General features: G+C 48.3%; 1 protein-coding gene across 2 annotated transcripts in view; it reads left to right on the top strand.

Annotated features, from left to right (window-relative positions):
* Positions 1-26,639, top strand: part of btbd9 (BTB (POZ) domain containing 9) — a 227,644-nt gene that overhangs the window by 99,231 nt on the left and 101,774 nt on the right. For both annotated transcript variants that reach the window (XM_068026775.1, XM_068026776.1), the window contains exon 5: positions 19,050-19,169. In XM_068026775.1, the coding sequence (XP_067882876.1) occupies positions 19,050-19,169 (120 nt within the window). The remainder of the gene's footprint in view (positions 1-19,049; positions 19,170-26,639) is intronic.

Raw genomic sequence — 26,639 nt, 5'->3', positions numbered from 1 at the left:
CTTTCACCCCAAGGTCTCTCTGCTCAACAACACTCCCCAGGGCCCTGCCATTCACTGTATATGTCGTGCCCTGGTTTAACTTCCCAAAATGCATCACTTCACACTTGTCTGCGTTAAATTCCATTTGCCACTCCCTTGCCCACTTTCCCAGTTGATCTATATCCTTGTGTAACCTTAGACAACCTTCTTCACTGTCCACTATACCACCAATTTTGGTGTCATCTGCAAACTTACTAATCATGCCCCTTACATTCACATCCAAGACATTAATATATTTGACAAACAACAAAGGGCCCAGCACTGATCCCTGCGGCACACCTCTGGTCACCGGCCTCCAATCTGAAAAACAATCCTCCACGGTAAATACGGACGAGAAATATTCATTTAAGACCTCGCCCATTTCCTGTTGCTCCACACATAGATTGCCACACTGATCCTTCAGGGGACCTACTCTCTCCCTAGCTATCCTTTTACTCTTAATATACTTTTGGAATCTTTTAGGATTCTCCTTTATCTGATCTGCCAGGGAAATCTCATGGCCCCTTTTCGCCCTCCTAATTTCCTTAAGTATACTCCTATACTCCTCGAGGGACTCGCTCGATCCCAGCTCCCTATACCTGACATATGCCTCCTTCTTTGTCCTGACCAGACCCTCAATATCCCTCGTCAACCAAGGTTCCCTAAACTTGCCAGCCTTGCCCTTCCATCTAACAGGAACATGCCGGCCCTGAACTCTTCCTATCTCACTTTTAAAAGCCTCCCACTTGCCAGATGTCCCTTTACCTGTAAACAGCCTCTCCCAATCAACTTTTGAGAGTTCCTGTCTGATGCCATCGAAATTAGCCTTCCCCCAATTTACTCCTATACTTGAGGACCAGTCCTATCCTTTTCCATTACTATCTTGAAGCTAATAGAGTTATGGTCACTGGTCCCAAAGTGCTCCCCCACTGACACATCAACCACCTGCCCATCCTCATTTCCTAAGAGGAGGTCGAGTGTAGCCCCTTCTCTAGTAGGGCCATCCACATACTGCTTCAGAAAACTATCCTGGTCACACATAACAAATTCTTCCCCATCTGATCCCTTCGCACTAAGGCAGTCCCAGTCAATATTAGGGAAGTTAAAATCACCTGCTATTACAACCCAATAATTCCTACACCTATCTGTGATTTCCCTCCATATATGCTCCACCAATTCCCTCTGAATATTGGGGGGCCTGTAGTATAATCCCATCAAAGTGATCACCCCTTTCTTATTTCTAAGTTCTACCCATATGGCCTCGTTGGACATTCCCCCCGGGAGCGTTAACAATAAAACCTTTTCTCTTCCTTTCAGGCTTGAAGGAACACAAGCTCCAGCAGCTCACCAACACCCTTCCAGATCCTCCTTCCTCTTCACTTCCCTCTGACTCCATCCCTTCTCCCTATCTGGCCTCTTGCCGTCTGCCATTAACCCTCTCTCTGATCTAATACTTTGTCTTTCAGCACAAGCATTAACACTGTCTTTGCCTTTGTGCCAGGACAGTTTTGTTATTTAATCTCTTCTGTCCTCTGCCCGATCAAACACCTTCCCTTTTGTTCTCTTCGCCAACTGCCACCTCTTCCCCACCACCCCCCCCCCCCCCCCTTTTCACTTGCTTAAAACCTAAGTCTTCACTGATCTGAAACGTTAACTCTGCTTCTCTCTCTACAGACACTGCCTGACCTGCTGTGTATTTCAAGCACTTTGTTATTATTTGTTATGAAAAGAATTACTGCTGCAAGCAGCTGTGCCTGTTTAGTGCAGTAGGATTATTTGGATAGTGTACCAAAGGAACTATGGGCCGAATGGCCTCCTTTGCTGAATCATTCTAGATTCTATGGTGATGGGTTCTGCAACCCTTAGATTTGAAGGTGAGAAGGCGATTGGTTTATGAGAAATAGCAATACACGGGCGACTGAGGGCTAAGATGAGGTGTTCTGACCTCACTGAGACCGTTAAGATTAAAACACAAGATATGAACCCCCAGACCAATTTCAAGAATTACAAGACTAGGTTTCACGTTTTAACATTTTTATTATAACAACTCAACTAAAGGAAATCCCCACTAACTAAATCATACTTTGTAAGTAGTTGATACCCATAATTACAGAGAAAGGTATTTTCATTACTCCAGGAAATACTGGTAAACCTCACACCCACACCTACACATTACACTGTCCTTTTTAATGGCAAAATCTTTGTGGTTGAAAGTCCCAAACTCTTCCCAGCTGCAATGGATTGGATCTCCCAGACCTGTTCAAAATGAATGTCCTCTTCACTCACTTCTCCGAGCACTTTTGACCTGGATCTCCGTGAATAAGGCAGATAGTTCTTTGTGATCCTGTTGGGCTTTTTCTTCTCTGCAACCTTCAACTTTCAAAATGCGTATTCTAAGAGTGTGGTTTCCTTTTCCTGTGCTAAATAAAAATCTTTCCTTCATGAGTTTAAGGGGACCCCTGACCTCATTACAGCCTTGGTTCAAACATGGACAAAAGAGCTGAACTCAAGAGGTGAGGTGAGAGTGACTGCCCTTGACATCAAGGCAGCATTTGACCGAGTATGGCATCAAGGAGCCCGAGCAAAACTGAAGTCAATGGGAATCAGGGGGCAAACTTTCCGCTGGTTGGAGTCATACCAAACGCAAAGGAAGATGGTTGTGGTTGTTGGTCAAAAGCTTCTGTGAGTATGTAAAAAGAAAAAGATTAGTAAAGACAAATGTGGGTCCATTACAAGTGCAATCAGGAGAATTTATAAAGAGAATAGGGAAATGGCAGAGAAATTAAACAAACACTTTGTGTCTGTCTTCATGGAGGAAAATACTAAAAACCTCCCAGAAATAATGGAGAATCAAGGCAATAGTGTAAATGAGGAACAGCAAGATATTAATATTTTTGAAAAAAAAACTAAGGACTTAAAGTAGATAAATCCCCTGGACCTGATGATCTACATCCCAGAGTGTTGAAAGAGGTGGCTGGAGAGATAGTGGATGCATTGGTGATCATCTTTCAAAATTCTATAAACTCTGGAATGGTTCCTGCAGATTGGAAAATGGCAAATCTAACCCCACTATTTAAGAAGGGAGGGAGAGAGAAAATGGGGAACTACAGACCAGTTAGCCGAACATCAGTTAGAGGGGAAAATGCTAGAGTCCCTCCTGGCAGACTGGTACAAAAGGTGAAGTCACACGGGATCAGAGATGAGCTGGCAAGATGGATACAGAACTGGCTCAGTCATAGAAGACAGAGGGTATCAGTGGAAGGGTGTTTTTCTGAATGGAGGGATGTGACTAGTGGTGTTCTGCAGGGATCAGTGCTGGGACCTTTGCTGTTTGTAGTATATATAAATGATTTGGAGGAAAATGTAGCTGGTCTGATTAGTAAGTTTGCAGACGACACAAAGGTTGGTGGAGTTGCGGATAATGATGAGGATTGTCAGAGGATACAGCAGGATATAGATCGGTTGGAGACTTGGGCGGAGAAATGGCAGATGGAGTTTAATCCGGACAAATGTGAGGTAATGCATTTTGGAAGGTATAATGCAGGTGGGAGGTATACAGTAAATGGCAGAACCCTTCGGAGTATTGACAGGCAGAGAGATCTGGGCGTACAGGTCCACAGGTCACTGAAAATGGCAACGCAGGTGGATAAAGTAGTCAAGAAGGCATACGGCATGCTTGCCTTCATCGGTCGGGGCATAGAGTATAAAAATTGGCAAGTCATGTTGCAGCTGTACAGAACTTTAGTTAGGCCAGACTTAGAATATTGCGTGCAATTCTGGTCGTGACACTACCAGAAGGACGTGGAGGCTTTGGAGAGGGTGCAGAGGAGGTTTACCAGGATGTTGCCTGGTCTGGAGGGCATTAGCTATGAGGAGAGGTTGGAAAAATTCGGATTGTTTTCACTGGAACGACGGAGGTGGAGGGGCGACATGATAGAGGTTTACAAAGTTATGAGCGGCATGGATAGAGTGGATAGTCAGAAGCTTTTCCCAGGGTGGAAGAGTCAGTTACTAGGGGACATAGGTTTAAGGTGCGAGGGGCAAAGTTTAGAGGGGATGTGCGAGGCAAGTTCTTCACGCAGAGGGTGGTGAGTGCCTGGAACTTGCTGCCGGGGGAGGTGGTGGAAGCAGGTACAAGAGTGACGTTTAAGAGGCATCTTGACAAATACATGAATAGGAAGGGAATAGCAAGGGGAGAGCCAACTGTGTAACAGCCCCGACAATCAATTTTCTCTGCAGCACCTGTGGAAGAGTCTGTCACTCTAGAATTGGCCTTTATAGCCACTCCAGGCGCTGCTGCACAAACCACTGACCACCTCCAGGCGCTTACCCATTGTCTCCCGGGACAAGGAGGCCGAAGAAGAAGAAGAGGGATATGGGCCCCGGAAGTACAGAAGGTGTTAGTTTAGGCAGGCATCAAGGTCGGCGCAGGCTTGGAGGGCCGAATGGCCTGTTCCTGTGCTGTACTGTTGTTTGTTCTTTGTTCTTAATGCACTTCAAAACCTCCAACACCTCCTCCTTTGTAATGTTGATATGCTGCAGGATATCGCTGTTCCCTCCCTTGAACTCACTAGCTTCCATGACCTTCTCCACAGTAAATACAGACGAGAAATATTCATTAAAGACCTCGCCCATTTCCCGTGGCTCCACAGATAGATTAGAGCTTTGGGTCCTCAAGCTTTTGTGTCTCTCTCGCTCTCTCATACTTTTCCTTCTTGTTCAAATTCTCTGCTGTGCAGCAACAAGGTCAGGTTTCGTTTTGTGATGATTGCCAACCTTTTGGGTTTACGCAAGTAGGACACAAAAAGGGTCTTTGTGTTAACTACCGTATCTCAATGCTCTTACTTTTCGAGGATGCCTTATCTCACCTGGAGACAAATCAATGCAGAAGCTGTCTCCACTGTCTGTTCCCACGGTCTAACATTTTTACTGCAAGTAAATATTTTAAAACTTGACAATCTCCGAGAATCTCTCTGCCTTGACATCTTGTCCATACAGTGCCCTACTTCCTAAGTTTTTTCACTTTATCATACTGCAAAGAAGGGTTCTAATAAAGCTAAGTGTTAGTTAATGATAAGTCATTTGTTCGTTTATAATAGCTAGATTTTAACAATTGGTATGCTGGTTAGTAACTTTTAGCAACCTAATAATCTTACATTTGAGTTTAGGAGTAAAGATGCCTTACTGAAATTATATAGAACCTAGGTGAGGCTGCACCTGGAGTACTGCGTGCAGTTTTGGTCACCTTATCTAAGGAAAGATATATTGTCATAGAGGGAGTGTAACGAAGGTTCACTGGACTAATTCCTGGAATGTCGGGATTGTCCTATGAGGAAAGGTGAAATAGACTGGGCCTTTATTCTCTGGAGTTTAGAAGAATGAGAGGATTTGTTAAGGGAAGATCTTGTCTGGCCAACTTGATCTAATTTTTTGAAGAAGTATAACAAGGAGGATAGATGAGGGTAGTGCAGTTGATGTGGTCTACATGGATTTTTGCAAGGCTTTTGACAAGGTCCCACATGGCAGACTGGTTAAAAAAAAGCCCATGGGATCCAAGGAAATGCAGCAAGGTGGAGACAAAATTGGCTCAGTGGCAGGAAACAAAGGGTAATTGTTGATGGGTGTTTTAGTGACTGGAGGGCTGTTTCCAGTGGCATTCCGCAGGACTCAGTACTGGGTCCCCTACTTTTTGTGGTATATATTAATGATTTGGATGTAAATGTAGGGGGCATGATCAAGAAGTTTGCAGACGACACAAAGATTGGCCGTGTGGTAGATAGCGAGGAGGATAGCTGTAGGCTGCAGGAAGGTATTGATGGTCTGGTCAGATGGGCAGAAAAGTGGCAAATGGAATTCAACTTGGAGAAGTGTGAGGTGATGCATTTGGGGAGGTTAAACAAGGCAAAGGAATACAAGATTAATGGGAAAATACTGAGAAGCGCAGTGGAAGTGAGGGACCTTGGAATGAATGTCCACAGATCCCTGAAGGTAGCAGGACAGGACGATAAGGTGGTTAAGAAGGCATATGGAATCCTTTCCTTTATTAACCGAATTATAGAATATAAGAGCAGGGAGGTTATGCTGGAACTGTATAACTCATTGGTTAGGCCGCAACTTGAGTACTGTGTGCAGTTCTGGTCACCTCATTACAGAAAGGATGTAATTGCACTAGAGAGGGTACAGAGGAGATTTACGAGGATGTTGCCAGAACTTGAAAAATGCAGTTATGAGGAAAGATTGGATAGGCTGGGGTTGTTCTCCTTGGAACAGAGAAGGCTGAGGGGAGATCTGATTGAAATGTATAAAATTGTGAGGGGCCTGGATAGAGTGGAGGTGAAGGGTCTATTCACCTTAGCAGAGAGATCAGTGATGAGGGAGCATAGATTTAAAGTGATTGGTAGAAAAATTAAAAGGGAGATGAGGAAAAACTTTTCTTCATCCAGAAGTCGCATGGGGTCCAGGGTGTACTAGCTAGATGGATAAAGAACTGGCTGAGCAACAGGAGACAGAGAGTAGCAGTGGAAGGGAGTTTCTCAAAATGGAGACATGTGACCAGTGGTGTTCCACAGGGATCCGTGCTGGGACCACTGTTGTTTGTGATATACATAATTGATTTGGAGGAAAGTATAGGTGGTCTGATTAGCAAGTTTGCAGACGACACTAATTGGTGGAGTAGCAGATAGTGAAGGGGACTGTCAGAGAATACAGCAGAATATAGATAGATTGGAGAGTTGGGCAGAGAAATAACAGATGGATTCAATCTGGGCAAATGCGAGGTGATGCATTTTGGAAGATCCAATTCAAGAGTGAACTATACAATAAATGGAAAAGTCCTGGGGAAAATTGATGTACAGAGAGATTTGGGTGTTGAGGTCCATTGTTCCCTGAAGGTGGCAACGCAGGTCAATAGAGTGGTCAAGAAGGCATACAGCATGCTTTCCTTCATCGGACGGGGTATTGAGTACAAGAGTTGGCAGGTCATGTTACAGTTGTATAGGACTTTGGTTCGGCCACATTTGGAATACTTCGTGCAGTTCTGGTCGCCATATTGCCAAAAGGATGTCGATGCTTTGGAGAGGGTGCAGAGGAGGTTCACCAGGATGTTGCCTGGTATGGAGGGTGCTAGCTATGAAGAGAGGTTGAGTAGATTAGGATTATTTTCATTAGAAAGACGGAGGTTGAGGGGGGACCTGATTGAGGTGTACAAAATCATGAGAGGTATAGACAGGGTGGATAGCAAGAAGGTTTTTCCCAGAGTGGGGGATTCAATTACTCGGGGTCACGAGTTCAAAGTGAGAGGGGAAACGTTTAGGGGGGATATGCGTGGAAAGTTCTTTACGCAGAGGGTGGTGGGTGCCTGGAACGCGTTGCCAGCGGAGGTGGTAGACGCGGGCACGATAGCGTCTTTTAAGATGTATCTAGACAGATACATGAATGGGCAGGAAGCAAAGAGATACAGACCCTTAGAAAATAGGCGACAGGTTTAGATAGAGGATCTGGATCGGCGTAGGCTTGGAGGGCCAAAGGGCCTGTTCCCGTGCTGTAATTTTCTTTGTTCTTTGTTCTGAGTAAAGAAATTCCTCCACATCACAGTCCTAAATGGGATAGATCCCATCTGGACCTGGGGACTTGTCCACCTTAATGCCTTTTAGAATACCCAACACTTCCTCCCTCCTTATGCCGACTTGACCTAGAGTAATCAAACATCTGTCCCTAACCTCAACATCTGTCATGTCCCTCTCCTCGGTGAATACCGATGCGAAGTACTCATTTAGAATCTCACCCATTTTCTCTGACTCCACGCATAACTTTCCTCCTTTCTCCTTGAGTGGGCCAATCCTTTCTCTAGTTACCCTCTTGCTCCTTATATATGAATAAAAGGCTTTGGGATTTTCCTTAACCCTGTTTGCTAAAAAATATTTCATGACCCCTTTTAGCCCTCTTAATTCCTCGTTTCAGATTGCGCCTACAATCCCGATATTCTTTCAAAGCTTGGTCTTTCTTCAGCCGCCTAGACCTCATGTATGCTTCCTTTTTCCTCTTAGCTAGTCTCACAATTTCACCTGTCATCCATGGTTCCCTAATCTTGCCATTTCTATCCCTCATTTTCACAGGAACATGTCTCTCCTGCACGCTAATCAACCTCTCTTTAAAAGCCTCCCACATATCAAATGTGGATTTACCTTCAAACAGCTGCTCCCAATCTACATTCCCCAGCTCCTGCCGAATTTTGGTATAGTTGGCCTTCCCCCAATTTAGCACTCTTCCTTCAGGACCACTCTCGTCTTTGTCCATGAGTATTCTAAAACTTACGGAATTGTGATCATTATTCCCAAAGTAGTCCCCTACTGAAACTTCAACCACCTGGCCGGGCTCATTCCCCAACACCAGGTCCAGTTTGGCCCCTTCCCGAGTTGGACTACTTACATACTGCTCCAGAAAACCCTCCTGGATGCTCCTTACAAATTCTGCTCCATCTAGACCTCTAACACTAAGTGAATCCCAGTCAATGTTGGGAAAATTAAAATCTCCTATCACCACCACCCTGTTGCTCCTACATCTTTCCATAATCTGTTTACATATTTGTACCTCTATCTCACGCTCGCTGTTGGGAGGCCTGTAGTACAGCCCCAACATTGTTACCGCACCCTTCCTATTTCTGAGCTCTGCCCATATTGCCTCACAGCTCGAGTCCTCCATAGTGCCTTCCTTCAGCACAGCTGTGATATCCTCTTTGACCAGTAATGCAACTCCTCCACCCCTTTTACCTCCCTCTCTATCCCGCCTGAAGCATCGATATCCTGGGATATTTAGTTGCCAATCATGCCCTTCCCTTAACCACGTCTCAGTAATAGCAATAACATCATACTCCCAGGTACTAATCCAAGCCCTATGTTCATCTGCCTTACCTATTACACTTCTTGCATTAAAACAAATACACCTCAGACCACCAGTCCCTTTGCTTTCATCATCTGCTCCCTGCCTACTCTTTCTCTTAGTCACGCTGACTTCATTATCTAGTTCCTTCCAGGCTTTAGTTACTACATCCTTACTGTCCACTGACCTCATTTGGTTCCCATCCCCCTGCCACATTAGTTTAAACCCTCCCCAACAGCGTTAGCAAAAGCACCCCCAAGGACATTGGTTCCAGTCCGGCCCAGGTGTAGACCGTCCAATTTGTAATAGTCCCACCTCCCCCAGAACCGGTCCCAATGTCTCAAAAATCTGAACCCCTCCCTCCTGCACCATCTCTCAAGCCACGCATTCATCCTGACTATTCTTTCATTTCTACTCTGACTATCACGTGGCACTGGTAGCAATCCTGAGATTACTACCTCTGAGGTCCTACTTTTTAACTTGGCTCCTAACTCCCTAAATTCTGCTTGTAGGACCTCATCCCATTTTTTACCTATATCATTGGTGCCTCTGTGCACAACGACAACTGGCTGTTCACCCTCCCCCTTCAGAATGTTCTGTAGCCGATCTGAGACGTCCCTGACCCGTGCACCTGGGAGGCAACATACCATTCGGGAGTCTCGTTTTCGACCACAGAACCGCCTATCTACTCCCCTTACAATCGAATCCCCTATGACTATAGCCCTTCCACTCTTTTTACCGCCCTTCCGAACAGCAGAGGCAGCCACGGTGCCATGAACCTGGCTACTGCTGCCTTCCCCTGGTGAGCCATCTCCCTCAACAGTATCCAAAACGGTATACCTGTTTTGGAGGGAGATGACCGCAGGGGACTCCTGCGCTGCCTTCCTGCTCTTTCTCTGCCTTTTGGTCACCCATTCCCTTTCTCCCTCAGCAATCCTAATTTGCGGTGTGACCAATTCGCTAAACGTGCTATTCACTACCTCCTCAGCATCGCGGATGCTCCAAAGTGAGTCCATCCGCAGCTCTAGAGCCGTCATGCGGTCTAACAAGAGCTGCAGCTGGACACACTTCCTGCACGTGAAGGAGTCAGGGACATCAGCCGTGTCCTTGAGCTCCCACATTGAGCAAGAGGAGCATGTCACGGGTCTGAGATCTCCTGCCATTTTTAATCTTAAGCTTAAACTTAGTTAAATGAAAAAGGAACGAAAAGTTTTTAACCAATCACACGATAAAACAAAAAAGAGAAATAGAAAAAGCCTTACCTTATCTACACACCACCGAGTCCTTTTTTTTTTGGTTAGAGGAGGGGGCGGGTGGGAGACACTACAGGTGTAGTGTCTCTGGTTCAGAAACGGCCCAAATATATAGGGTTTTACTTACCCAGCAGCCCCCTGGTCTCCGCCGAAAACAAAAGGGAATTAAGTTTACTTTAAACTGACCTACCCAGCTGCTCACTCGCTCGCACTCTCTGCTCCCGAAAAAGCTGCTGCAATGAAAGGCAAGTTATTTTAAACGGCCCAAAGGTGGTGAATCTTTAGAATTCTCTGCCCCAGAGGGCTGTGGAGACTCAGTCGTTGAGTATGTTCGAGACAGAGATCGATAGGTTTCTATATGTTGAAAACATCAAGGAATATGGGGACAGTGCAGGAAAATGGTGTTGAAGTAGATCAGCCATGATCTCATGAATGGTGGAGCAGGCTCAAAGGGCTGAATTGCTTAGTCCTGCTCCTATTTCTTGTATTCTTGTGTCAATCTTGTCTGTCCCAGGACATCACTGCAGGAGTTCCTCACGGTAGTGCCCTAGGCCCAACCATCTTCAGCTCCTTCATCAATGACCTTCCTTCAATCATAAGGTCAGAAGTGAGGATGTTCGCTGATGATTGCACAATGTTCAGCACCATTCGCGACTCCTCAAATGCTGAAGCAGTCCGTGTAGAAATGCAGCAAGACCTGGACAATATGCAGACTTGGGCTGAGAAGTGGCAAGTAACATTCACGCCACACAAGTGCCAGGCAATGACCTTCTCCAAACAGAGAGAATCTAATCATCTCCCCTTGACATTCAATGGCATTACTATCGCTGAATCCCCCACTATCAACATGCTGGGGGTTGCCATTGACCAGAAACTGAACTGGGGTAGCCATATAAGTACCGTGGCTACAAGAGCAGGTCAGAGGCTAGGAATCCTGCAGCGAGTAACTCACCTCCTGACTCCCCAAAGCCTGTCCACCATCTACAAGTCACAAGTCAGGAGTGTGATGGAATACTCCCCACTTGCCTGGGTGGGTGCAGCTCCAACAACACTCAAGAAGCTCAACGCCATCCAGGACAAAGCAGCCCACTTGATTGACACCCCATCCACAAACATTCACTCCCTCCACCACCGATGCACAGTGGCAGCAGTGTGTACCATCTACAAGATGCACTGCAGGAACTCACCAAGGCTCCTTCAACAGTATCTTCCAAACAAAACGAACAAACAAAGAACAGTACAGCACAGGAACAGGCCATTCGGCCCTCCAAGCCTGCGTCGATCTTGATGCCTGCCTAAACTAAAACCTTCTGCACTTCCGGGGACCGTATCCCTCTATTCCCTTCCTATTCATGTATTTGTCAAGATGCCTCTTAAACGTCGCTATCGTATCTGCTTCCACCACCTCCCCCGGCAAGAAGTTCCAGCCACTCACCACCCTCTGTGTAAAAAAACTTGCCTCGCACATCCCCTCTAAACTTTGCCCCTCTCACCTTAAACCTATGTCCCCTAGTAACTGACTCTTCCACCCTGGGAAAAAGCTTCTGACTATCCACTCTGTCCATGCCGCTCCTAACTTTGTAAACCTCTATCATGTTGCCCCTCCACCTCCGTCGTTCCAGTGAAAACAATCCGAGTTTTTCCAACCTCTCCTCATAGCTAATGCCCTCCAGACCAGGCAACATCCTGGTAAACCTCCTCTGTACCCTCTCCAAAGCCTCCACGTCCTTCTGGTACTGTGGCGACCAGAATTGCAACTACCAACTAGAAGGACAACGGCAGCAGATGCATGGGAACACCACCACCTGCAAGTTCCCCTCCAAGCCACACACCATCCTGACTTGGAACTATATCGCCGTTCATTCACTGTTGCTGGGTCACAATCCTGGAACTCCCTTCCTAGCAGCACTGTGGGTGTACCTACCCCACACGGACAGCAGTGGTTCAAGAAGGCAGCTCACCTTCACAAGGGCGATTAGGAATGGGCAGCAGCGCCCACATTTATATATTTTTTATTTATTTAGAGATACAGCACTGAAACACGCCCTTTGGCCCACCGAGTCTGTGCCAACCAACAACCACCCATTTTTAGACTAATCCTACATTAATCCATATTCCCGACCACATCCCCACTATTCTCCTACCACCTACCTACACTAGGGGCAATTTACAATGGCCAATTTACTGATCAACCTGCAAGTCTTTGGCTGTGGGAGGAAACTGGAGCACCCGGCGGAAACCCACGCGGTCACAGGGAGAACTTGCAAACTCCGCACAGGCAGTACCCAGAACTGAACCCGGGTCACTGGAGCTGTGAGGCTGCGGTGCTAACCACTGCACCACTGTGCTGTCCGTGAACGAATTTAAAAAAATACCCAACGACCAATTCAAATGGACTGAAACCAATAATCAAAATGATATCCCCTTATCCCAATCACAAGGATACTGAAAACAATGAACCTTTATTATAGAGTCTGTGTGATACCTTTCCAATGCACTTTGTGACTGCGGGTGATAATCTGAAGATTTGAACTGTCTCACTGCCAAATTACACATGATCTCTTGAAATACCCCTGACATGAAATTTGGCTCCTGGTCCGACTGCATTTCTTTTGGTAATCCATATCTTGTGGAGGAACTGAATTGAGTAACTACAGTAGAGAGTGCACAGATTAGAGAGAAGCTGTAATGAACAAGCAGTGCTCCAGGGTGCACTGTATAATCAGTTTACTCACTGTGGATTTTCTTGTGTGAGTCTGTGTGTGTCCCAAAATAAATAGTCAAAAAAAACAGCATGGTTTTGTGAAAGGGACTTCATGATTAACCAATTTATTGGAGTTTTTTGCAAGAGTAATATGTGCTGTGGATAAAGGGGAGCCCGTTGATGTGCTGTACTTGGATTTCCAGAAGGCATTTGACAAGGTGCCACATAAAAGGTTATTGTGCAAAGTAGGAGCTCATGGTGTAGGGGGTAACATATTAGCATGGATAGAAGATTGACTGGCTGACAGAAAACAGAGAGTATGTATAAATGGGTCCTTTTCTGATTGGCAGGATGTGACGAGTGGAGTCCCGCAGGGGTCTGTGCTGGGGCCTCAACATTTTACAATTTATTTCAATGACTGAGATGAGAGGAGCAATGGCATGGTAGATAAATTTGCAGATGACACAAAGATAGGTAGTAAAGTAAGTCGTGGAGAGGACATAAGGAGGTTGCAGACCGATATAGATAGGTTGAATGAGTGAGCAAAAATCTGGCAGATGGAGTATAATATGGGAAAATGTGAAGTTGTTCACTTTGGCAGGAAGAATAAAAAAGCAGAGTATTACTTAAACAAAGAACGTCTTCAGAATTCCAAGGTGCGGAGGGATCTAGGTGTTCTAGTGCAGGAGTCACAAAAGGTTAGTACGTAGGTAGAGCAAGTAATAAAGAAGGCTGATGGAATACGGCAATGTGGTTGACTCTTTAAAAAAAAAAATGCCTTCCGAAAGGGCCCAGCAAGCACTCTGTTCAAGGGCAATTAGTGATGGGCAAAAATTGCCGGCTTAGTCAGAGACGCCCACATCCCACAAACAAATTTTTAAAAAAAGCTATCTTTCATTTAGACAGGGATTGAAAATAAAAGTAAGGATGTTATGCTTCAGTTATACAGGGCTTTGGTGAGACCACATCTCGAATACTGTGTGCAATTTTGGTCTCCTTATTTATGGATGTAAATGCGTTGGAGGCGTTTCAGAGGAGGTTTACTAGATTGATATAAAAGCAAAATACTGCGGATGCTGGAAATCTGAAATAAAAACAAGAAACGCTGGAATCACTCAGCAGGTCTAGCAGCATCTGTGGAAAGAGAAGCAGAGTTAACGTTTCGGGTCAGTGACCCTTCTTCGGAACAAGCAAATATTAGAAATGTCAAAGGTTATAAGCAAGTGAGCCGGGGCTGGGGCAGGAGATAACAAAGGAGAAGGTGTAGATTGGACAAGGCCACATAGCTGACCAAGAGGTCATGGAGTAAAGGCAAACAATATGTTAATGGTGTGTTGAAAGACAAAGCATTCGTACAGATAGGGTGTTAACGAACTGAAGATTGAACAGCAGCAAGTACAAACATGAAAAAAAACAGTGGGTAAGCAAACTGAATAAACTACAATGAAATGAAATAAACACAAGAAAAACAAATTGTAAAAAATGTGAAAAGGAAAAAATAACTAAAAATAAAAGTAAAATGGGGGGCCCGTCATGTTCTGATTTACTTTTATTTTTAGTTATTTTTTCTTTTTTACATCTTTTACAATTTGTTTTTCTTGTTTTTATTACTATATTGATACCTGGAATGAGCGGGTTGTCTTATGAGGAAAGGTTGGACAGACTGGGCTTGTTTTCAGTGGAGTTTAGAAGAGTGAGGGGAGACTTGATTGAAGTTTATAAGATCCTGAACGGTCTTGACAAGGTGGATGTGGAAAGGATGTTTCCTCTTGTGGGTGAGTCCAGAACTAGGGGGCACTGTTTTAAAATTAGGGGTCACCCTTTTAGGACAGAGATGAGGAGAAATATTTTCTCAGAGGGTTGTGCAACTTTGGAACTCTGCCTGAGAAGGTGGTGGAGACGAAGTCATTGAATATTTTTAAGGCTGAGGTAGATAGATTCTTGTTACGCAAGGGAATGAAAGATTATCGGGGGTAGATGGGAGCGTGGAATTCAAAACACAAACAGATCAGCCACGATCTTATTGAATGGCAAAGCAGGCTAGAGGGGCCGAATGGCCTACTTCTGCTCCTAATTCGTATGTTTAGAGATACAGCACTGAAACAGGCCCTTCGGCCCACCGAGTCTGTGCTGACCATCAACCACCCATTTATACTAATCCTACACCAATCCCATATTCCTACCACATCCCCACCTGTCCCCATATTTCCCTACCACCTACCTGTACTAGGGGCAATTTTATAAAGGCCAATTTGCCTATCAACCTGCAAGTCTTTGGCATGTGGGAGGAAACCGGAGCACCCGGAGGAAACCCACGCAGACACAGGGAGAACTTGCAAACTCCACACAGGCAGTACCCAGAATTGAACCCGGGTCGCTGGAGCTGTGAGGCTGCAGTGCTAACCACTGCGCCACTGTGCCGCCCCACTTTTGTGTATGTCCCACTTTTGCCAGTCTCGAAATAGTGGAGGTCCAAAGAGACTTGGGGGATCCAGGTACACAGGTGATTAAAATATCATGAACAATGGTTATAGACTCCAGAATGATATCAATGGTTTGGTTTAGTGGACGGAAAAGTGACAAATGGAATTCAATCTGGAGAAGTGTGAGGTAATGCATTTGGGGAGGGCAAATAAAGTGTGGGAATACACAATAAATGGGAGGATATTGAGAGAGGTGGAAGAAGTGAGAGACTTTGGAGTGCATGTCCACAGGTCCCTGAAGGTGGCAGGACAGGTAGATAAAGTGGTGAAGAAGGCATATGGAATGCTTTCCTTTATTGGCCGAGGTATAGAATACAAAAGCAGGGATGTAATGCTGGAACTGTATAAAATCATGCTTAGACCACAGCTGGAGTATTGCATACAGTTCTGGTCACCACATTACAGGAAGGACAGAGTACAGAGGAGATTTACAAAAATGTTGCCAGGGCTGGAAAGTTGCAGCTATGAAGAACGATTGGATTGGTTAGGGTTGTTTTCCTCAGAACAGAGGAGGCTGAGGGGTGACTTAATTGATTTGTACAAAATTATGAGGGGCCTAGATAGAGTAGACAGGAAGGACCTGTTTCCCCTAGCGGAGAGGTCAATTACCAGGGGCACAGATTTAAGATGATTGGTAGAAGGATTAGAGGGGACATGAGAAAAAACCTTTTCACCCAGAGGGGGATGGGTGTCTGGAATTCACTTCCAGGATCGGTGGTGGAGGCAGAAACCCTCAATTCTTTTAAAAGGTACCTGCACCTGCACCTGAAGTGCTGTAACCTGCAGGGCTATGGACCAGGTGCTGGAAGGTGGGATTAGATTGGGCAGCTAGTTTTTTTTCCAGCTGGTGCAGACATGATGGGCTGAATGGCCTCCTTCTGTGATGTAACTTTTCTGTGGTTCTAGGGCCGAAAATAATCAGGAAGGCTAATGGAATACTGACCTTTAGAGGACCAGAGTACAAGGGGGTAGAAGTCCTGCTGCAGTTGTACAAAGCCCTGGTTAGAGCAGACCTGGAGTTACTGGGAGCAGTTCTGGGCGCAGTGGTTAGCACCGCAGCCTCACAGCTCCAGCGACCCAGGTTCAATTCTGGGTACTGCCTGTGTGGAGTTTGCAAGTTCTCCCTGTGTCTGCGTGGGTTTCCTCCGGGTGCTCCGGTTTCCTCCCACATGCCAAATCCTTGCAGGTTGATAGGTTAATTGGCCATTATAAATTGCCCCTAGTATAGGTAGGTGGTAGGGAAATATAGGGACAGGTGGGGATGTGGTAGGAATATGGAATTAGTGTCGGATTAGTATAAATGGGTAGTTGATGGTCGGCACAGACTCGGTGGGTCGAAGGGCCTGTTTCAGTGCTGTATCTCTAAACTAAACCTTGGGAAGGATATATTGGCCTTGGAGGGAGTGAAGTGTAGGTTTACCTGAATGATGCTGGGATTCCAAGGGTTAAGTTACGAGGAGCGATTACACAAACTAGGGTTGTATTCCCTGGAATTTAGAAGGGTTAGGGGTGGTCAAAGTTTCCAAGATATTAAAGGGAAGAGATAGGGTAGATAGAGAGAAAAACTTTCTGCTGGTTGGGGAGTTTAGGACGAGGGGGAACAGTCTAAAAATTAGAGCCAGACCTTTCAGGAGTGAAATGAACAAACCCGTCTACACACTAAGGGTGGTAGAGGTTTGGAACTCACTTCCACAAATGGCAATCAATGCTGGATTAATTATTGATTTTGAAACTGAGATTGATATATTCTTATTTTCCAAAGATATTAAGGGATACGGGGCAAAGACGGTATATAGGGAAGGGTCACAGATCATCCATTGAATGGTGGAACAGGGGCTGAATGACCTCCTCCTGTTCCTGTGGAGCAGGTTTGAGGGGCTGAATGACCTCTTCCTGTTCCTGTGGAGCAGGTTTGAGGGGCTAAATGATCTCTGCTGAATGACCTCTTCCTGTTCCTGTGGAGCAGGTTTGAGGGGCTGAATGACCTCTTCCTGTTCCTGTGGAGCAGGTTTGAGGGGCTGAATGAGTTCTGCTGAATGACCTCTTCCTGTTCCTGTGGAGCAGGTTTGAGGGGCTAAATGACCTCCTCCTCTTCCTGTGGAGCAGGTTTGAGGGGCTGAATGAGTTCTGCTGAATGACCTCTTCCTGTTCCTGTGGAGCAGGTTTGAGGGGCTGAATGGCTTCCTTCCTTTCTTTTATTCATTCCTGGGATGTGGGCATCGCTGGCTAGACCAGCATTTATTGCCCATCCCTAATTGCCCTGGAGAAAGGTGGTGGTGAGCTGCCTTCTTGAACAGCTGCAATCAGAAGAACAGTACAGCACAGGAAGAGGCCATTCGGCCCTCCAAACCTGCGCTGATCTTGATGCCTGCCTAAACTAAAACCTTCTGCACTTCCGGGGTCCGTATCCCTCTATTCCCATCCTATTCATGTATTTGTCAAGAGGCCTCTTAAACGTCTCTATCGTACCTGTTTCCACCACCTCCCCGGGCAACAAGTTCCAGGCACTCACCACCCTCTGTGTAAAGAACTTGCCTCGCACATCCCCTCTAAACTTTGCCCCTCGCACCTTAAACTTATGTCCCCTAGTAACTGACTCTTCCACCCTGGGAAAAAGCTTCTGACGATCCACTCTGTCCATGCCGCTTATAACTTTGTAAACCTCTATCATGTCGCCCCTCCACCTCCGTCGTTCCAGTGAAAACAATCTGAGTTTATCCAACCTCTCCTCTTGGCTAATGCCCTCCAGACCAGGCAACATCCTGGTAACCTCTTCTGTACCCTCTCCAAAGCCTCCACGTCCTTCTGGTAGTGTGGCGACCAGAATTGTACGCAATATTCTAAGTGTGGCCTAACTAAAGTTCTGTACAGCTGCAGCATGACTTGCCAATTTTTATACTCTATGCCCTGACCGATGAAGGCAAGCATGCTGTATGCCTTCTTGACTACCTTATCCACCTGCGTTGCCACTTTCAGTGACCTGTGGACCTGTATGCCCAGATCTCTCTGCCTGTCAATACTCCTAAGGGTTCTGCCATTTACTGTATACCTCCCACCTGCATTCGACCTTCCAAAATGCATCACCTCACATTTGTCCGGATTAAACTCCATCTGCCATTTCTCCGCCCAAGTCTCCAACCGATCTATGGGGTATAAGTACACCAGATGTTGTAGTGGTTTGATACAACTGAGTGGCTTGTGAGGCCATTTCAGAATTGACCACATTGCTGTGGGCCAGACGAGGTAAGGACGGCACATTTCCTTCCCTAAAGGAGGGAACATCACTCAGGGATATTAGTGAACCAGATTGTTTTTTATAACAATCGCCAATGGTTTCAGGATCACCATTAGCCTAGCTTTTTAAAAAAAATCCAGATTTTTTGTTGATTGAATTCAAATTTCACCATCTGTTGTGATGGGATGGGCAGGAAGAAAAGAGATACAGACCCTTAGAAAATAGGCGACATGTTTAGATAGAGGATCTGGATCGGCGCAGGCTTGGAGGGCCGAAGGGCCTGTTCCTGTGCTGTAATTTTCTGTTCTTTGTTCTTTCTTTGGGATTCAAATCCATGTCACCAGAGCAATAGCCTGTACTTCTGGATTGTCAGTCCAGTGATATTACCACTACGACACTGCCTCCTGTCCTGTTTCTGTGTAACCCTTTGTGTTGACCTGGATCTTGTAGACAAACTCATTCTCCTCTCCCTTTCCTAGGTCATATTCATACTACATTGAGGTTTCGATGGATCAGCTAGATTGGATTCGTATAATTGATCATTCTAACTACCTGTGTCACTCATGGCAGAACCTTTTCTTCACTCCCCGTGTCTGCAGGTGAGTACAGCTAAAGGGCAGTTACACTGTCAGTGACCTATCATGATACTGCTCGAGGGTGCCTGATCTATTCACGCAGCAATTGGCTGAATGTGTCCAAAGTGAACATGACAGCTACTTTTCCAGGTACGTTTTGCTGCTTCAGCCTCCTCATTTCTCCAGGAATTCTCCTCAGCTTTCTATCTGAGTTATCATTCCGATCTCATGCAATGACAGAATATGAACTCAGCACTGTGAATGTATGAAATATTGAACAGCTGATTCTGGCAAATAGATTATAATTGGAAGCCTGTTTTTTTGTTAGCACACACGTTGCTGATCCCAGAGGTCAGGGTTCAAGTTGCACGCCACAATTTGAACAGGTCTTTAAGTTGAGGGCAGTGGATAATTTAAATGTGACTACTTGTTTAATTGGAACTGTCAGAGCAGAACGAACGCGCCTGAAGAAAGATCAGGTTGAAAGGTAAATTCACTATCAAATTGAATCTGGGAGGTCCTGACTGCGTGGTAGAATGCTACTGTGGTAATGAATTGCAGTAAAAGATGCAGACAGGCTATACGGTACAGTGATATTGAGAGGAACGAGGATAAATGCAGGTGGAGGTGGATTCATGCTGCTGTGAATATGATGGTGTGTTGAACAGCTCAGGTCACTCGAGGATGGCCAGTGTTGGTTGTTTATTTAGGAGTACAGATGTCAGACAGCAAGATGTCAATGAGCCAGAATGTCCTGCAATGAACCAGTTTCCTGCTTGGTGCTTTGATACTGTACAGAGTTCCTCATTGTCCCCCTCTCACTTCTGCCTCCTGAGGCTGAAGACTGAGCCAGCAGATCTGCATGACATTGTGCTGTAGCAGAAGTGGGCGGCACAGTGGCGCAGTGGTTAGCACTGCAGCCTCACAGCTCCAGGGACCCGGGTTCGATTCTGGGTACTGCTTGTGTGGAGTTTGCAAGTTCTCCCTGTGTCTGCGTGGGTTTTCTCCGGGTGCTCCGGTTTCCTCCCACAAGCCAAAAGACTTGCAGGTTGGTAGGTAAATTGACCATTATAAAATTGTCAGTAGTATAGGTAGGTGGTAGGGAAATATAGGGACAGGTGGGGATATTTGGTAGGAATATGGGATTAGTGTAGGATTAGTATAAATGGGTGGTTGATGGTCGGCACAGACTCGGTGGGCCGAAGGGCCTGTTTCAGTGCTGTATCTATAATCATATAATCTAAAAAAAAAAGCATGTACAGGGTGATGGTGAGTCACATTGTCGGTGTAACAGGCCAGTGTAGGTGTGTCAGCCTGAAATATTTCAGCTGAAATGCTCAGAGCAGTACAGCAATAGGAGATAGTTTGGCCAAATGCCCTTCTCTGACCATCGAGAAATAGGCAGCATTAGAGAAAGGTTGCAGCAGCTGATTCCCATGGGCCACAGGAAGCCTCGACAGAGTTTGACGTTTTCTGTGAATGCTGTTTAAAAAAAAACTTTTTATCTGAATGCTGCCTTACTGCTGCTTGTTCCTCTCTCGGGATGTAGTGCTTGTTTTCACCGTCTGTTTCAGTAAAGAGGCACAGTAATTGCACAAATAAATTTTGATTTTACCCGTTAAAATGTAAAATTAGTTCCAAGGCTATATTACCGGATCTTCTCTGCCACGCAGTTCAATAATTGCCTGTGAGACATGCTGCAGGCTTTGTGAAGTGTGAGACAACACAATTTACCACAGCACGCCTTCACCCTTGAGAACTCATTAAACAGAGCAGTGTCAGTACCGAGCTCTCAGATACTGCTCAAATCAGGTCATTAACTCTCTGTTATAGAGAGCACATCCGGCACCTGCTCCACTCAACACTTCAGACCTCCCCTCCCCTCTACACCTCTCCCCTCCCCTCTACACCTCTCCCCTCCCCTCAACACCTCCCCACCCCTCAACACCTCCCCACCCCTCAACACCTCCCCACTCCACAACACCTCCCCTCCTCTCCCATCACCTACCATCAACACCTCCCTCCCCTCTCCTCAACATATCCCTCCCACCCTCCCATCACCCCCTCCGCTCACCCCCTCCCTTCCCTCCCACCCTCTCCTCGCCCCCTCTCCCCTCCTCCTCCTCCCCTCCTCCCCTCACCTCCTCCCCTCACCCCCTCCTCCCCTCAACACCTCCCTTCCACTCCAATCAACACCTCACATCTTCACTCCCTCCCCTCAACACCTCACACCTTCACTCCCTCCCCTCAACACCTCACACCTTCACTCCCTCCCCTCAACACCTCACACCTTCACTCCCTCCCCTCAACACCTCACACCTTCACCCCCTCCCCTCAACACCTCACACCTTCACCCCCTCCCCTCAACACCTCACACCTTCACTCCCTCCCCTCAACACCTCACACCTTCACTCCCTCCCCTCAACACCTCACACCTTCACTCCCTCCCCTCAACACCTCACACCTTCACTCCCTCCCCTCAACACCTCACACCTTCACTCCCTCCCCTCAACACCTCACACCTTCACTCCCTCCCCTCAACACCTCACACCTTCACTCCCTCCCCTCAACACCTCACACCTTCACTCCCTTCCCTCAACACCTCACGCCTTCACTCCCTCCCCTCAGCACCTCACGCCTTCACTCCCTCCCCTCAATCAACACCACCCCTCCCCTACCCTCAACACCGCCCCTCCCCTCAACACCGCCCGCTCCCATCCCCTCAACACCGCCCCTCACCTCCCCTCCCCTCCCCTCCGCTCCCTTCCACTCCGCACCTCCCTCCCCTCTGCTCCCTCCCCTCCGCTCCCTTCCTCTCCACACCTCCCTCCCCTCCCCTCCCCTCAACACTGCCCCGCCCCTCCACTCCCCTCAACACCGCCCCTCCTCCCCTCCCGTCTCCTCCCCTCCCCCATCCTCCCCCCCCATCCTCCCCTCCCCTCCCCTCCTCCACTCCCCTCCTCCACTCCCCTCCTCCACTCCCCTCCTCCCCACCCCTCCTCCCCTCCCCTCCTCCCAACTCCACCCCTCCCCTCCCCTCATCCCCTCCCCTCATCCCCTCCCCTCATCCCCTCCCCTCCTCCCCTCCCCTCCTCCCCTCCCCCCTCCCCTCCCCTCCCCCCTCCCCTCCCCTCCTCCCCTCCTCCCCTCCCCTCCTCCCAACTCCACCCCTCCCAACTCCACCCCTCCCAACTCCACCCCTCCCCTCTCCTCCCCTCCCCCCACCCCTCATCCCCACCCCTCATCCCCACCCCTCATCCCCACCCCTCATCCCCACCCCTCATCCCCACCCCTCATCCCCACCCCTCATCCCCACCCCTCATCCCCACCCCTCATCCCCACCCCTCATCCCCTCCCCTCATCCCCTCCCCTCATCCCCTAACCCTCATCCCCTAACCCTCATCCCCTAACCCTCATCCCCTAACCCTCATCCCCTAACCCTCATCCCCTAACCCTCATCCCCTCCCCCCCTGCACCCCTCCCCTCCCCTCATCCTCCCCCCACCTGTCCTCCCCTCCCCACCCCCCCTCCCCCTCCTCCCCACCCCTCCTTCCCTGCACCCCTCCCCTCTCCTCCGCCCACCCGTCCTCCCCACCCGTGCTCCCCTCCCCTCCCCTCCTCCCCACCCATCCTCCCCTCCCCACCCCTCCTCCCTCCCCTCCTCCCCACCCGTCCTCCCCTCCCCTCCCCTCCTCCCCACCCGTCCTCCCCACCCATCCTCCCCTCCGACCCACCCATCCTCCCCTCCCCCTGCCCTACCCCTCCTCCCCTCCTCCCCTCCCCTCCCCCTCTCCCCTCCCCCCCCCCTCCCCTGCTCCCCACTCCCCCTTCTCCCGTCCCCCCTCCCCTAAGGCTCCTTAGACAGCACCTTCCAAACCTGGGACCTCTACCAACTAGAAGGACAAGGGCAGCAAATACATGGGAACACCACCACCTGCAAGTTCCCCTCCAAGCCACACGCCATCCTGACTTGGAACTATATCGGCGTTCCTTCACTGTCGCTGGGTCAAAATCCTGGAACTCCCTTCCTAACAGCACTGTGGGTGTACCTACCCCAAATGGACTGCAGCGGTTCAAGAAGGCAGCTCACCACCACTTTCTCAAGGGCAATTAGGGATGGGCAATAAATGCTGGCCTGGCCAGTGACACCCACATCCCATCAATGACAAAAGAAGAATGATGGTTACACAAGTAGATAACATTCAGAGAAAGCAAACAGAACCCTCGGGTTAGGATCATGTTCAAATTGGACAAGACGTCAGGCTATTGCTGGAATATTGTGTCATCCTGAGAATGAGGATAAAGTGGAGATTGAATTATTGCAACTCACAAGTTGCTGAATCTCGATTACCAGGAACGCAAGTCAAGAAGAAAGAAACAGGGTACGGAGAAAAAATGCACATGGCTCGGAGGGGGAAAAGGAAGAGGCATGGTCTAAATCACTCGTCCTCGCAGGCAAAAACACAACAGCCAAAGGAGCCCATTCCATGCTGTGTCAATTTTATTTTTAATTTGTTTGCGGGATGTGGGTGTCACTGACTAAGTCTGAATATATTGCCCATCCCTCATTAACCTTGATTGGGTGGCTGGCTCGGCCATTTCAGAGGGCAGTTCAGAGTCACCCACATCACTGTGGCTCCGCAGTTACATGTAGGCCAGACCAGGTAAGGACAGCAGATTTCCTTCCCTGAAGGGGCATCAGTGAACCAGGTGGGCTTTTACAACAATTGGTAGTTTCTTGGTCATCATTAGACTAGCTTTTAATTCCAGATTTATTGATTGAATTCAAATTCCACCTTCAGCTGTGGTGGGATTTGAACCCATGTTCTCATGAGTGAGTAGGTGAGTGGGTGCAGTCCGAGGGGCGGCTGGGTGCAGTCCGAGGGGTGAGTGGGGGTGCATGTCATAGAGTTATACAGTACAGAGACAAGTCCTTCGGCCCATCGTGTCTGTGCCGGTCATCAAGTACCCAACTATTGTAATCACATTTTCCAGTTTTTCCTCAAATTCCTTCTAAACCTCCTGCCCCTTACTTTAAATCTATGCCCCCTGGTTATTGACCCCTCCGCTAAGGGAAAAAATTTCTTCCTATCTAACCTATCAATACCCCTCATAATTTTGTATACCTCAATCAGGTCCCCCCTCAGCCTTCTCTGCTCTAAGGAAAACAACCCCAGCCTTTTCAGTCTGTCTTCATAGCTGAAATGCTCCAGCCCAGGCAACATCCTGGTGAATCTCCTCTGCACCCTCTCCAGTGTAATCACATCCTTCCTATAGTGTGGTGACCAGAACTGTACACAGTACTCCAGCTGTGGCCTAACTAGTGTTTTATATGGAGCTGTCAACTGAGGGGTGAGGGGGTGCCGTGTGAGGGGTGAGGAAGTTCTGTCTGCGGGGCGGGCACTGTCTGCGGGTGGGTGTGTACTGAGAGCCTGAGTCCTGCTCCCTGACCTGAACTCGAGAGTTTTGCTAAATCATTGGCTGGGTGTTTGCTTTTAACATTTAATGTTTATGTGCTGTATGACTCGACAACTCTGTGACTGTGAGACTCTGTGTGGCTCTCTGTCGCTCTATAACTGTGTGGCTCTGTGACAGTTATCACTGTGACTCTATGGCTCTGTGACTCTGTTCCTCTATCACTCTGTGTCTCTGTTGCTCTGTCATATCGCGGTCACATCCCCTCCTCCTCTTCGCTTTGCTCTATCATGGAGCCTTGTTTATTCACTATTATGTCTCACCGTGTTGTGCTCTGTTCAGTCTATGATCTGTTCTGTTTGCTGCTGTTGAGGTTATTGTGGATGCTGCAGTCTAACTGCAGAGTGAGTCGGTGGTTTAATCTGTTGTCTCATTGATCCCCAGGCCTGTGTTCCAGTGTCACTGAGAGGAGATGAATGGTTTGTGCTGGAGGTTAGAGGCCTGAAAATTGCTAGTTAATAAGAGGGAATGTGGATCTGTGGGAGATCTGGATGTCACGGTATCTCTGTGCCTCATTTTCTCTTTAATGAAGGAATGTATTGGTTTGGGGCGATCAATGCAAAGCTATTAGATCGACAAGCTGCCACCTTCTGCTGCAATTAAATGCAGCCAAGTGTGTAGAACAAAATCGCAGTCTGCCTTTTGTCCAATTGGAACTGGTCTCATGTTGGTCGTTACAAACATGTTGAAGAAAGGTTAGCAGTGAGTTTGTTGAAGAGACACATCAATACCAGATGTGTTCTGAACAGTTTCAGGAAGAATAAATTCTGACTACCTTCCATATAATCAGGACACTGGGGCAGTCTCTGAGCAAGACGATCGCTCAAGTTACATTGCAGCAGAAAATTGAAAGTATTACTGCCAGATCTCACAGAACTGGGAGCAGCTTGGAACTTTTTAATCCTTTATTGGAACTGAAGAGAAATCAGGGCAGAAAGGGGCAAAGCAGATAGAATGCAGTCTGTCCAGTCCCCAACCACCGGCAGAGAGAACTTCCCTCCCTGTCTCCCTCCCTGTCTCCCTCCCTGTCTCCCTCCCTGTCTCCCTCCCTGTCTCCCTCCCTGTCTCCCTCCCTCCCTGTCTCCCTCCCTCCCTGTCTCCCTCCCTCCCTGTCTCCCTCCCTCCCTGTCTCTCCCTCCCTGTCTCCCTTTCTCCCTCCCTCCCTGTCTCCCTCCCTCCCTGTCCCTTCCTCCCTCCCTGTCCCTTCCTCCCTCCCTGTCCCTTCCTCCCTGTCCCTTCCTCCCTGTCCCTTCCTCCCTGTCCCTTCCTCCCTGTCCCTTCCTCCCTGTCTCTCCCTCCCTTTCTCCCTCCCTCCCTGTCTCCCTCCCTGTCCCTCCCTCCCTCCCTCCCTGTCCCTCCCTCCCTCCCTCCCTGTCCCTCCCTCCCTTTCTCCCTCCCTCCCTTTCTCCCTCCCTCCCTTTCTCCCTCCCTCCCTTTCTCCCTCCCTCCCTGTCTCCCTCCCTCCCTGTCTCTCCCTCCCTGTCTCCCTTTCTCCCTCCCTGTCCCTTTCTCCCTCCCTGTCCCTTCCTCCCTCCCTGTCCCTTCCTCCCTCCCTGTCCCTTCCTCCCTCCCTGTCCCTTCCTCCCTGTCCCTTCCTCCCTGTCCCTTCCTCCCTGTCCCTTCCTCCCTGTCTCTCCCTCCCTTTCTCCCTCCCTCCCTGTCTCCCTCCCTGTCCCTCCCTCCCTCCCTTTCTCCCTCCCTCCCTGTCTCCCTCCCTCCCTGTCTCCCTCCCTCCCTCCCTCCCTGTCCCTCCCTCCCTCCCTGTCCCTCCCTCCCTGTCTCCCTCCCTCTCTGGCTCCCTCCCTCCCTGTCCCTCCCCCCCTGGCTCCCTCCCTCCCTGTCCCTCCCCCCCTGTCTCCCTCCCTCCCTCCCTCCCTCCCCCCCGTCTCTCTCCCTCCCTCCCTGTCTCCCACCCTGTCTCCCTCCATCCCTGTCTCCCTCCCTCCCTGGCTCCCTCCCTGTCTCTCTCCCTCCCTCCCTCCCCCCTGTCTCTCTCCCTCCCTCCCCCCTGTCTCTCTC

This window comes from Heterodontus francisci, unplaced genomic scaffold (genome assembly GCF_036365525.1).
Source record: "Heterodontus francisci isolate sHetFra1 unplaced genomic scaffold, sHetFra1.hap1 HAP1_SCAFFOLD_352, whole genome shotgun sequence".
Lineage (NCBI taxonomy): Eukaryota > Metazoa > Chordata > Chondrichthyes > Heterodontiformes > Heterodontidae > Heterodontus > Heterodontus francisci.
Note: the sequence above shows the minus strand (reverse complement) of the source record. Positions and strands in the feature narration are given on the sequence as shown.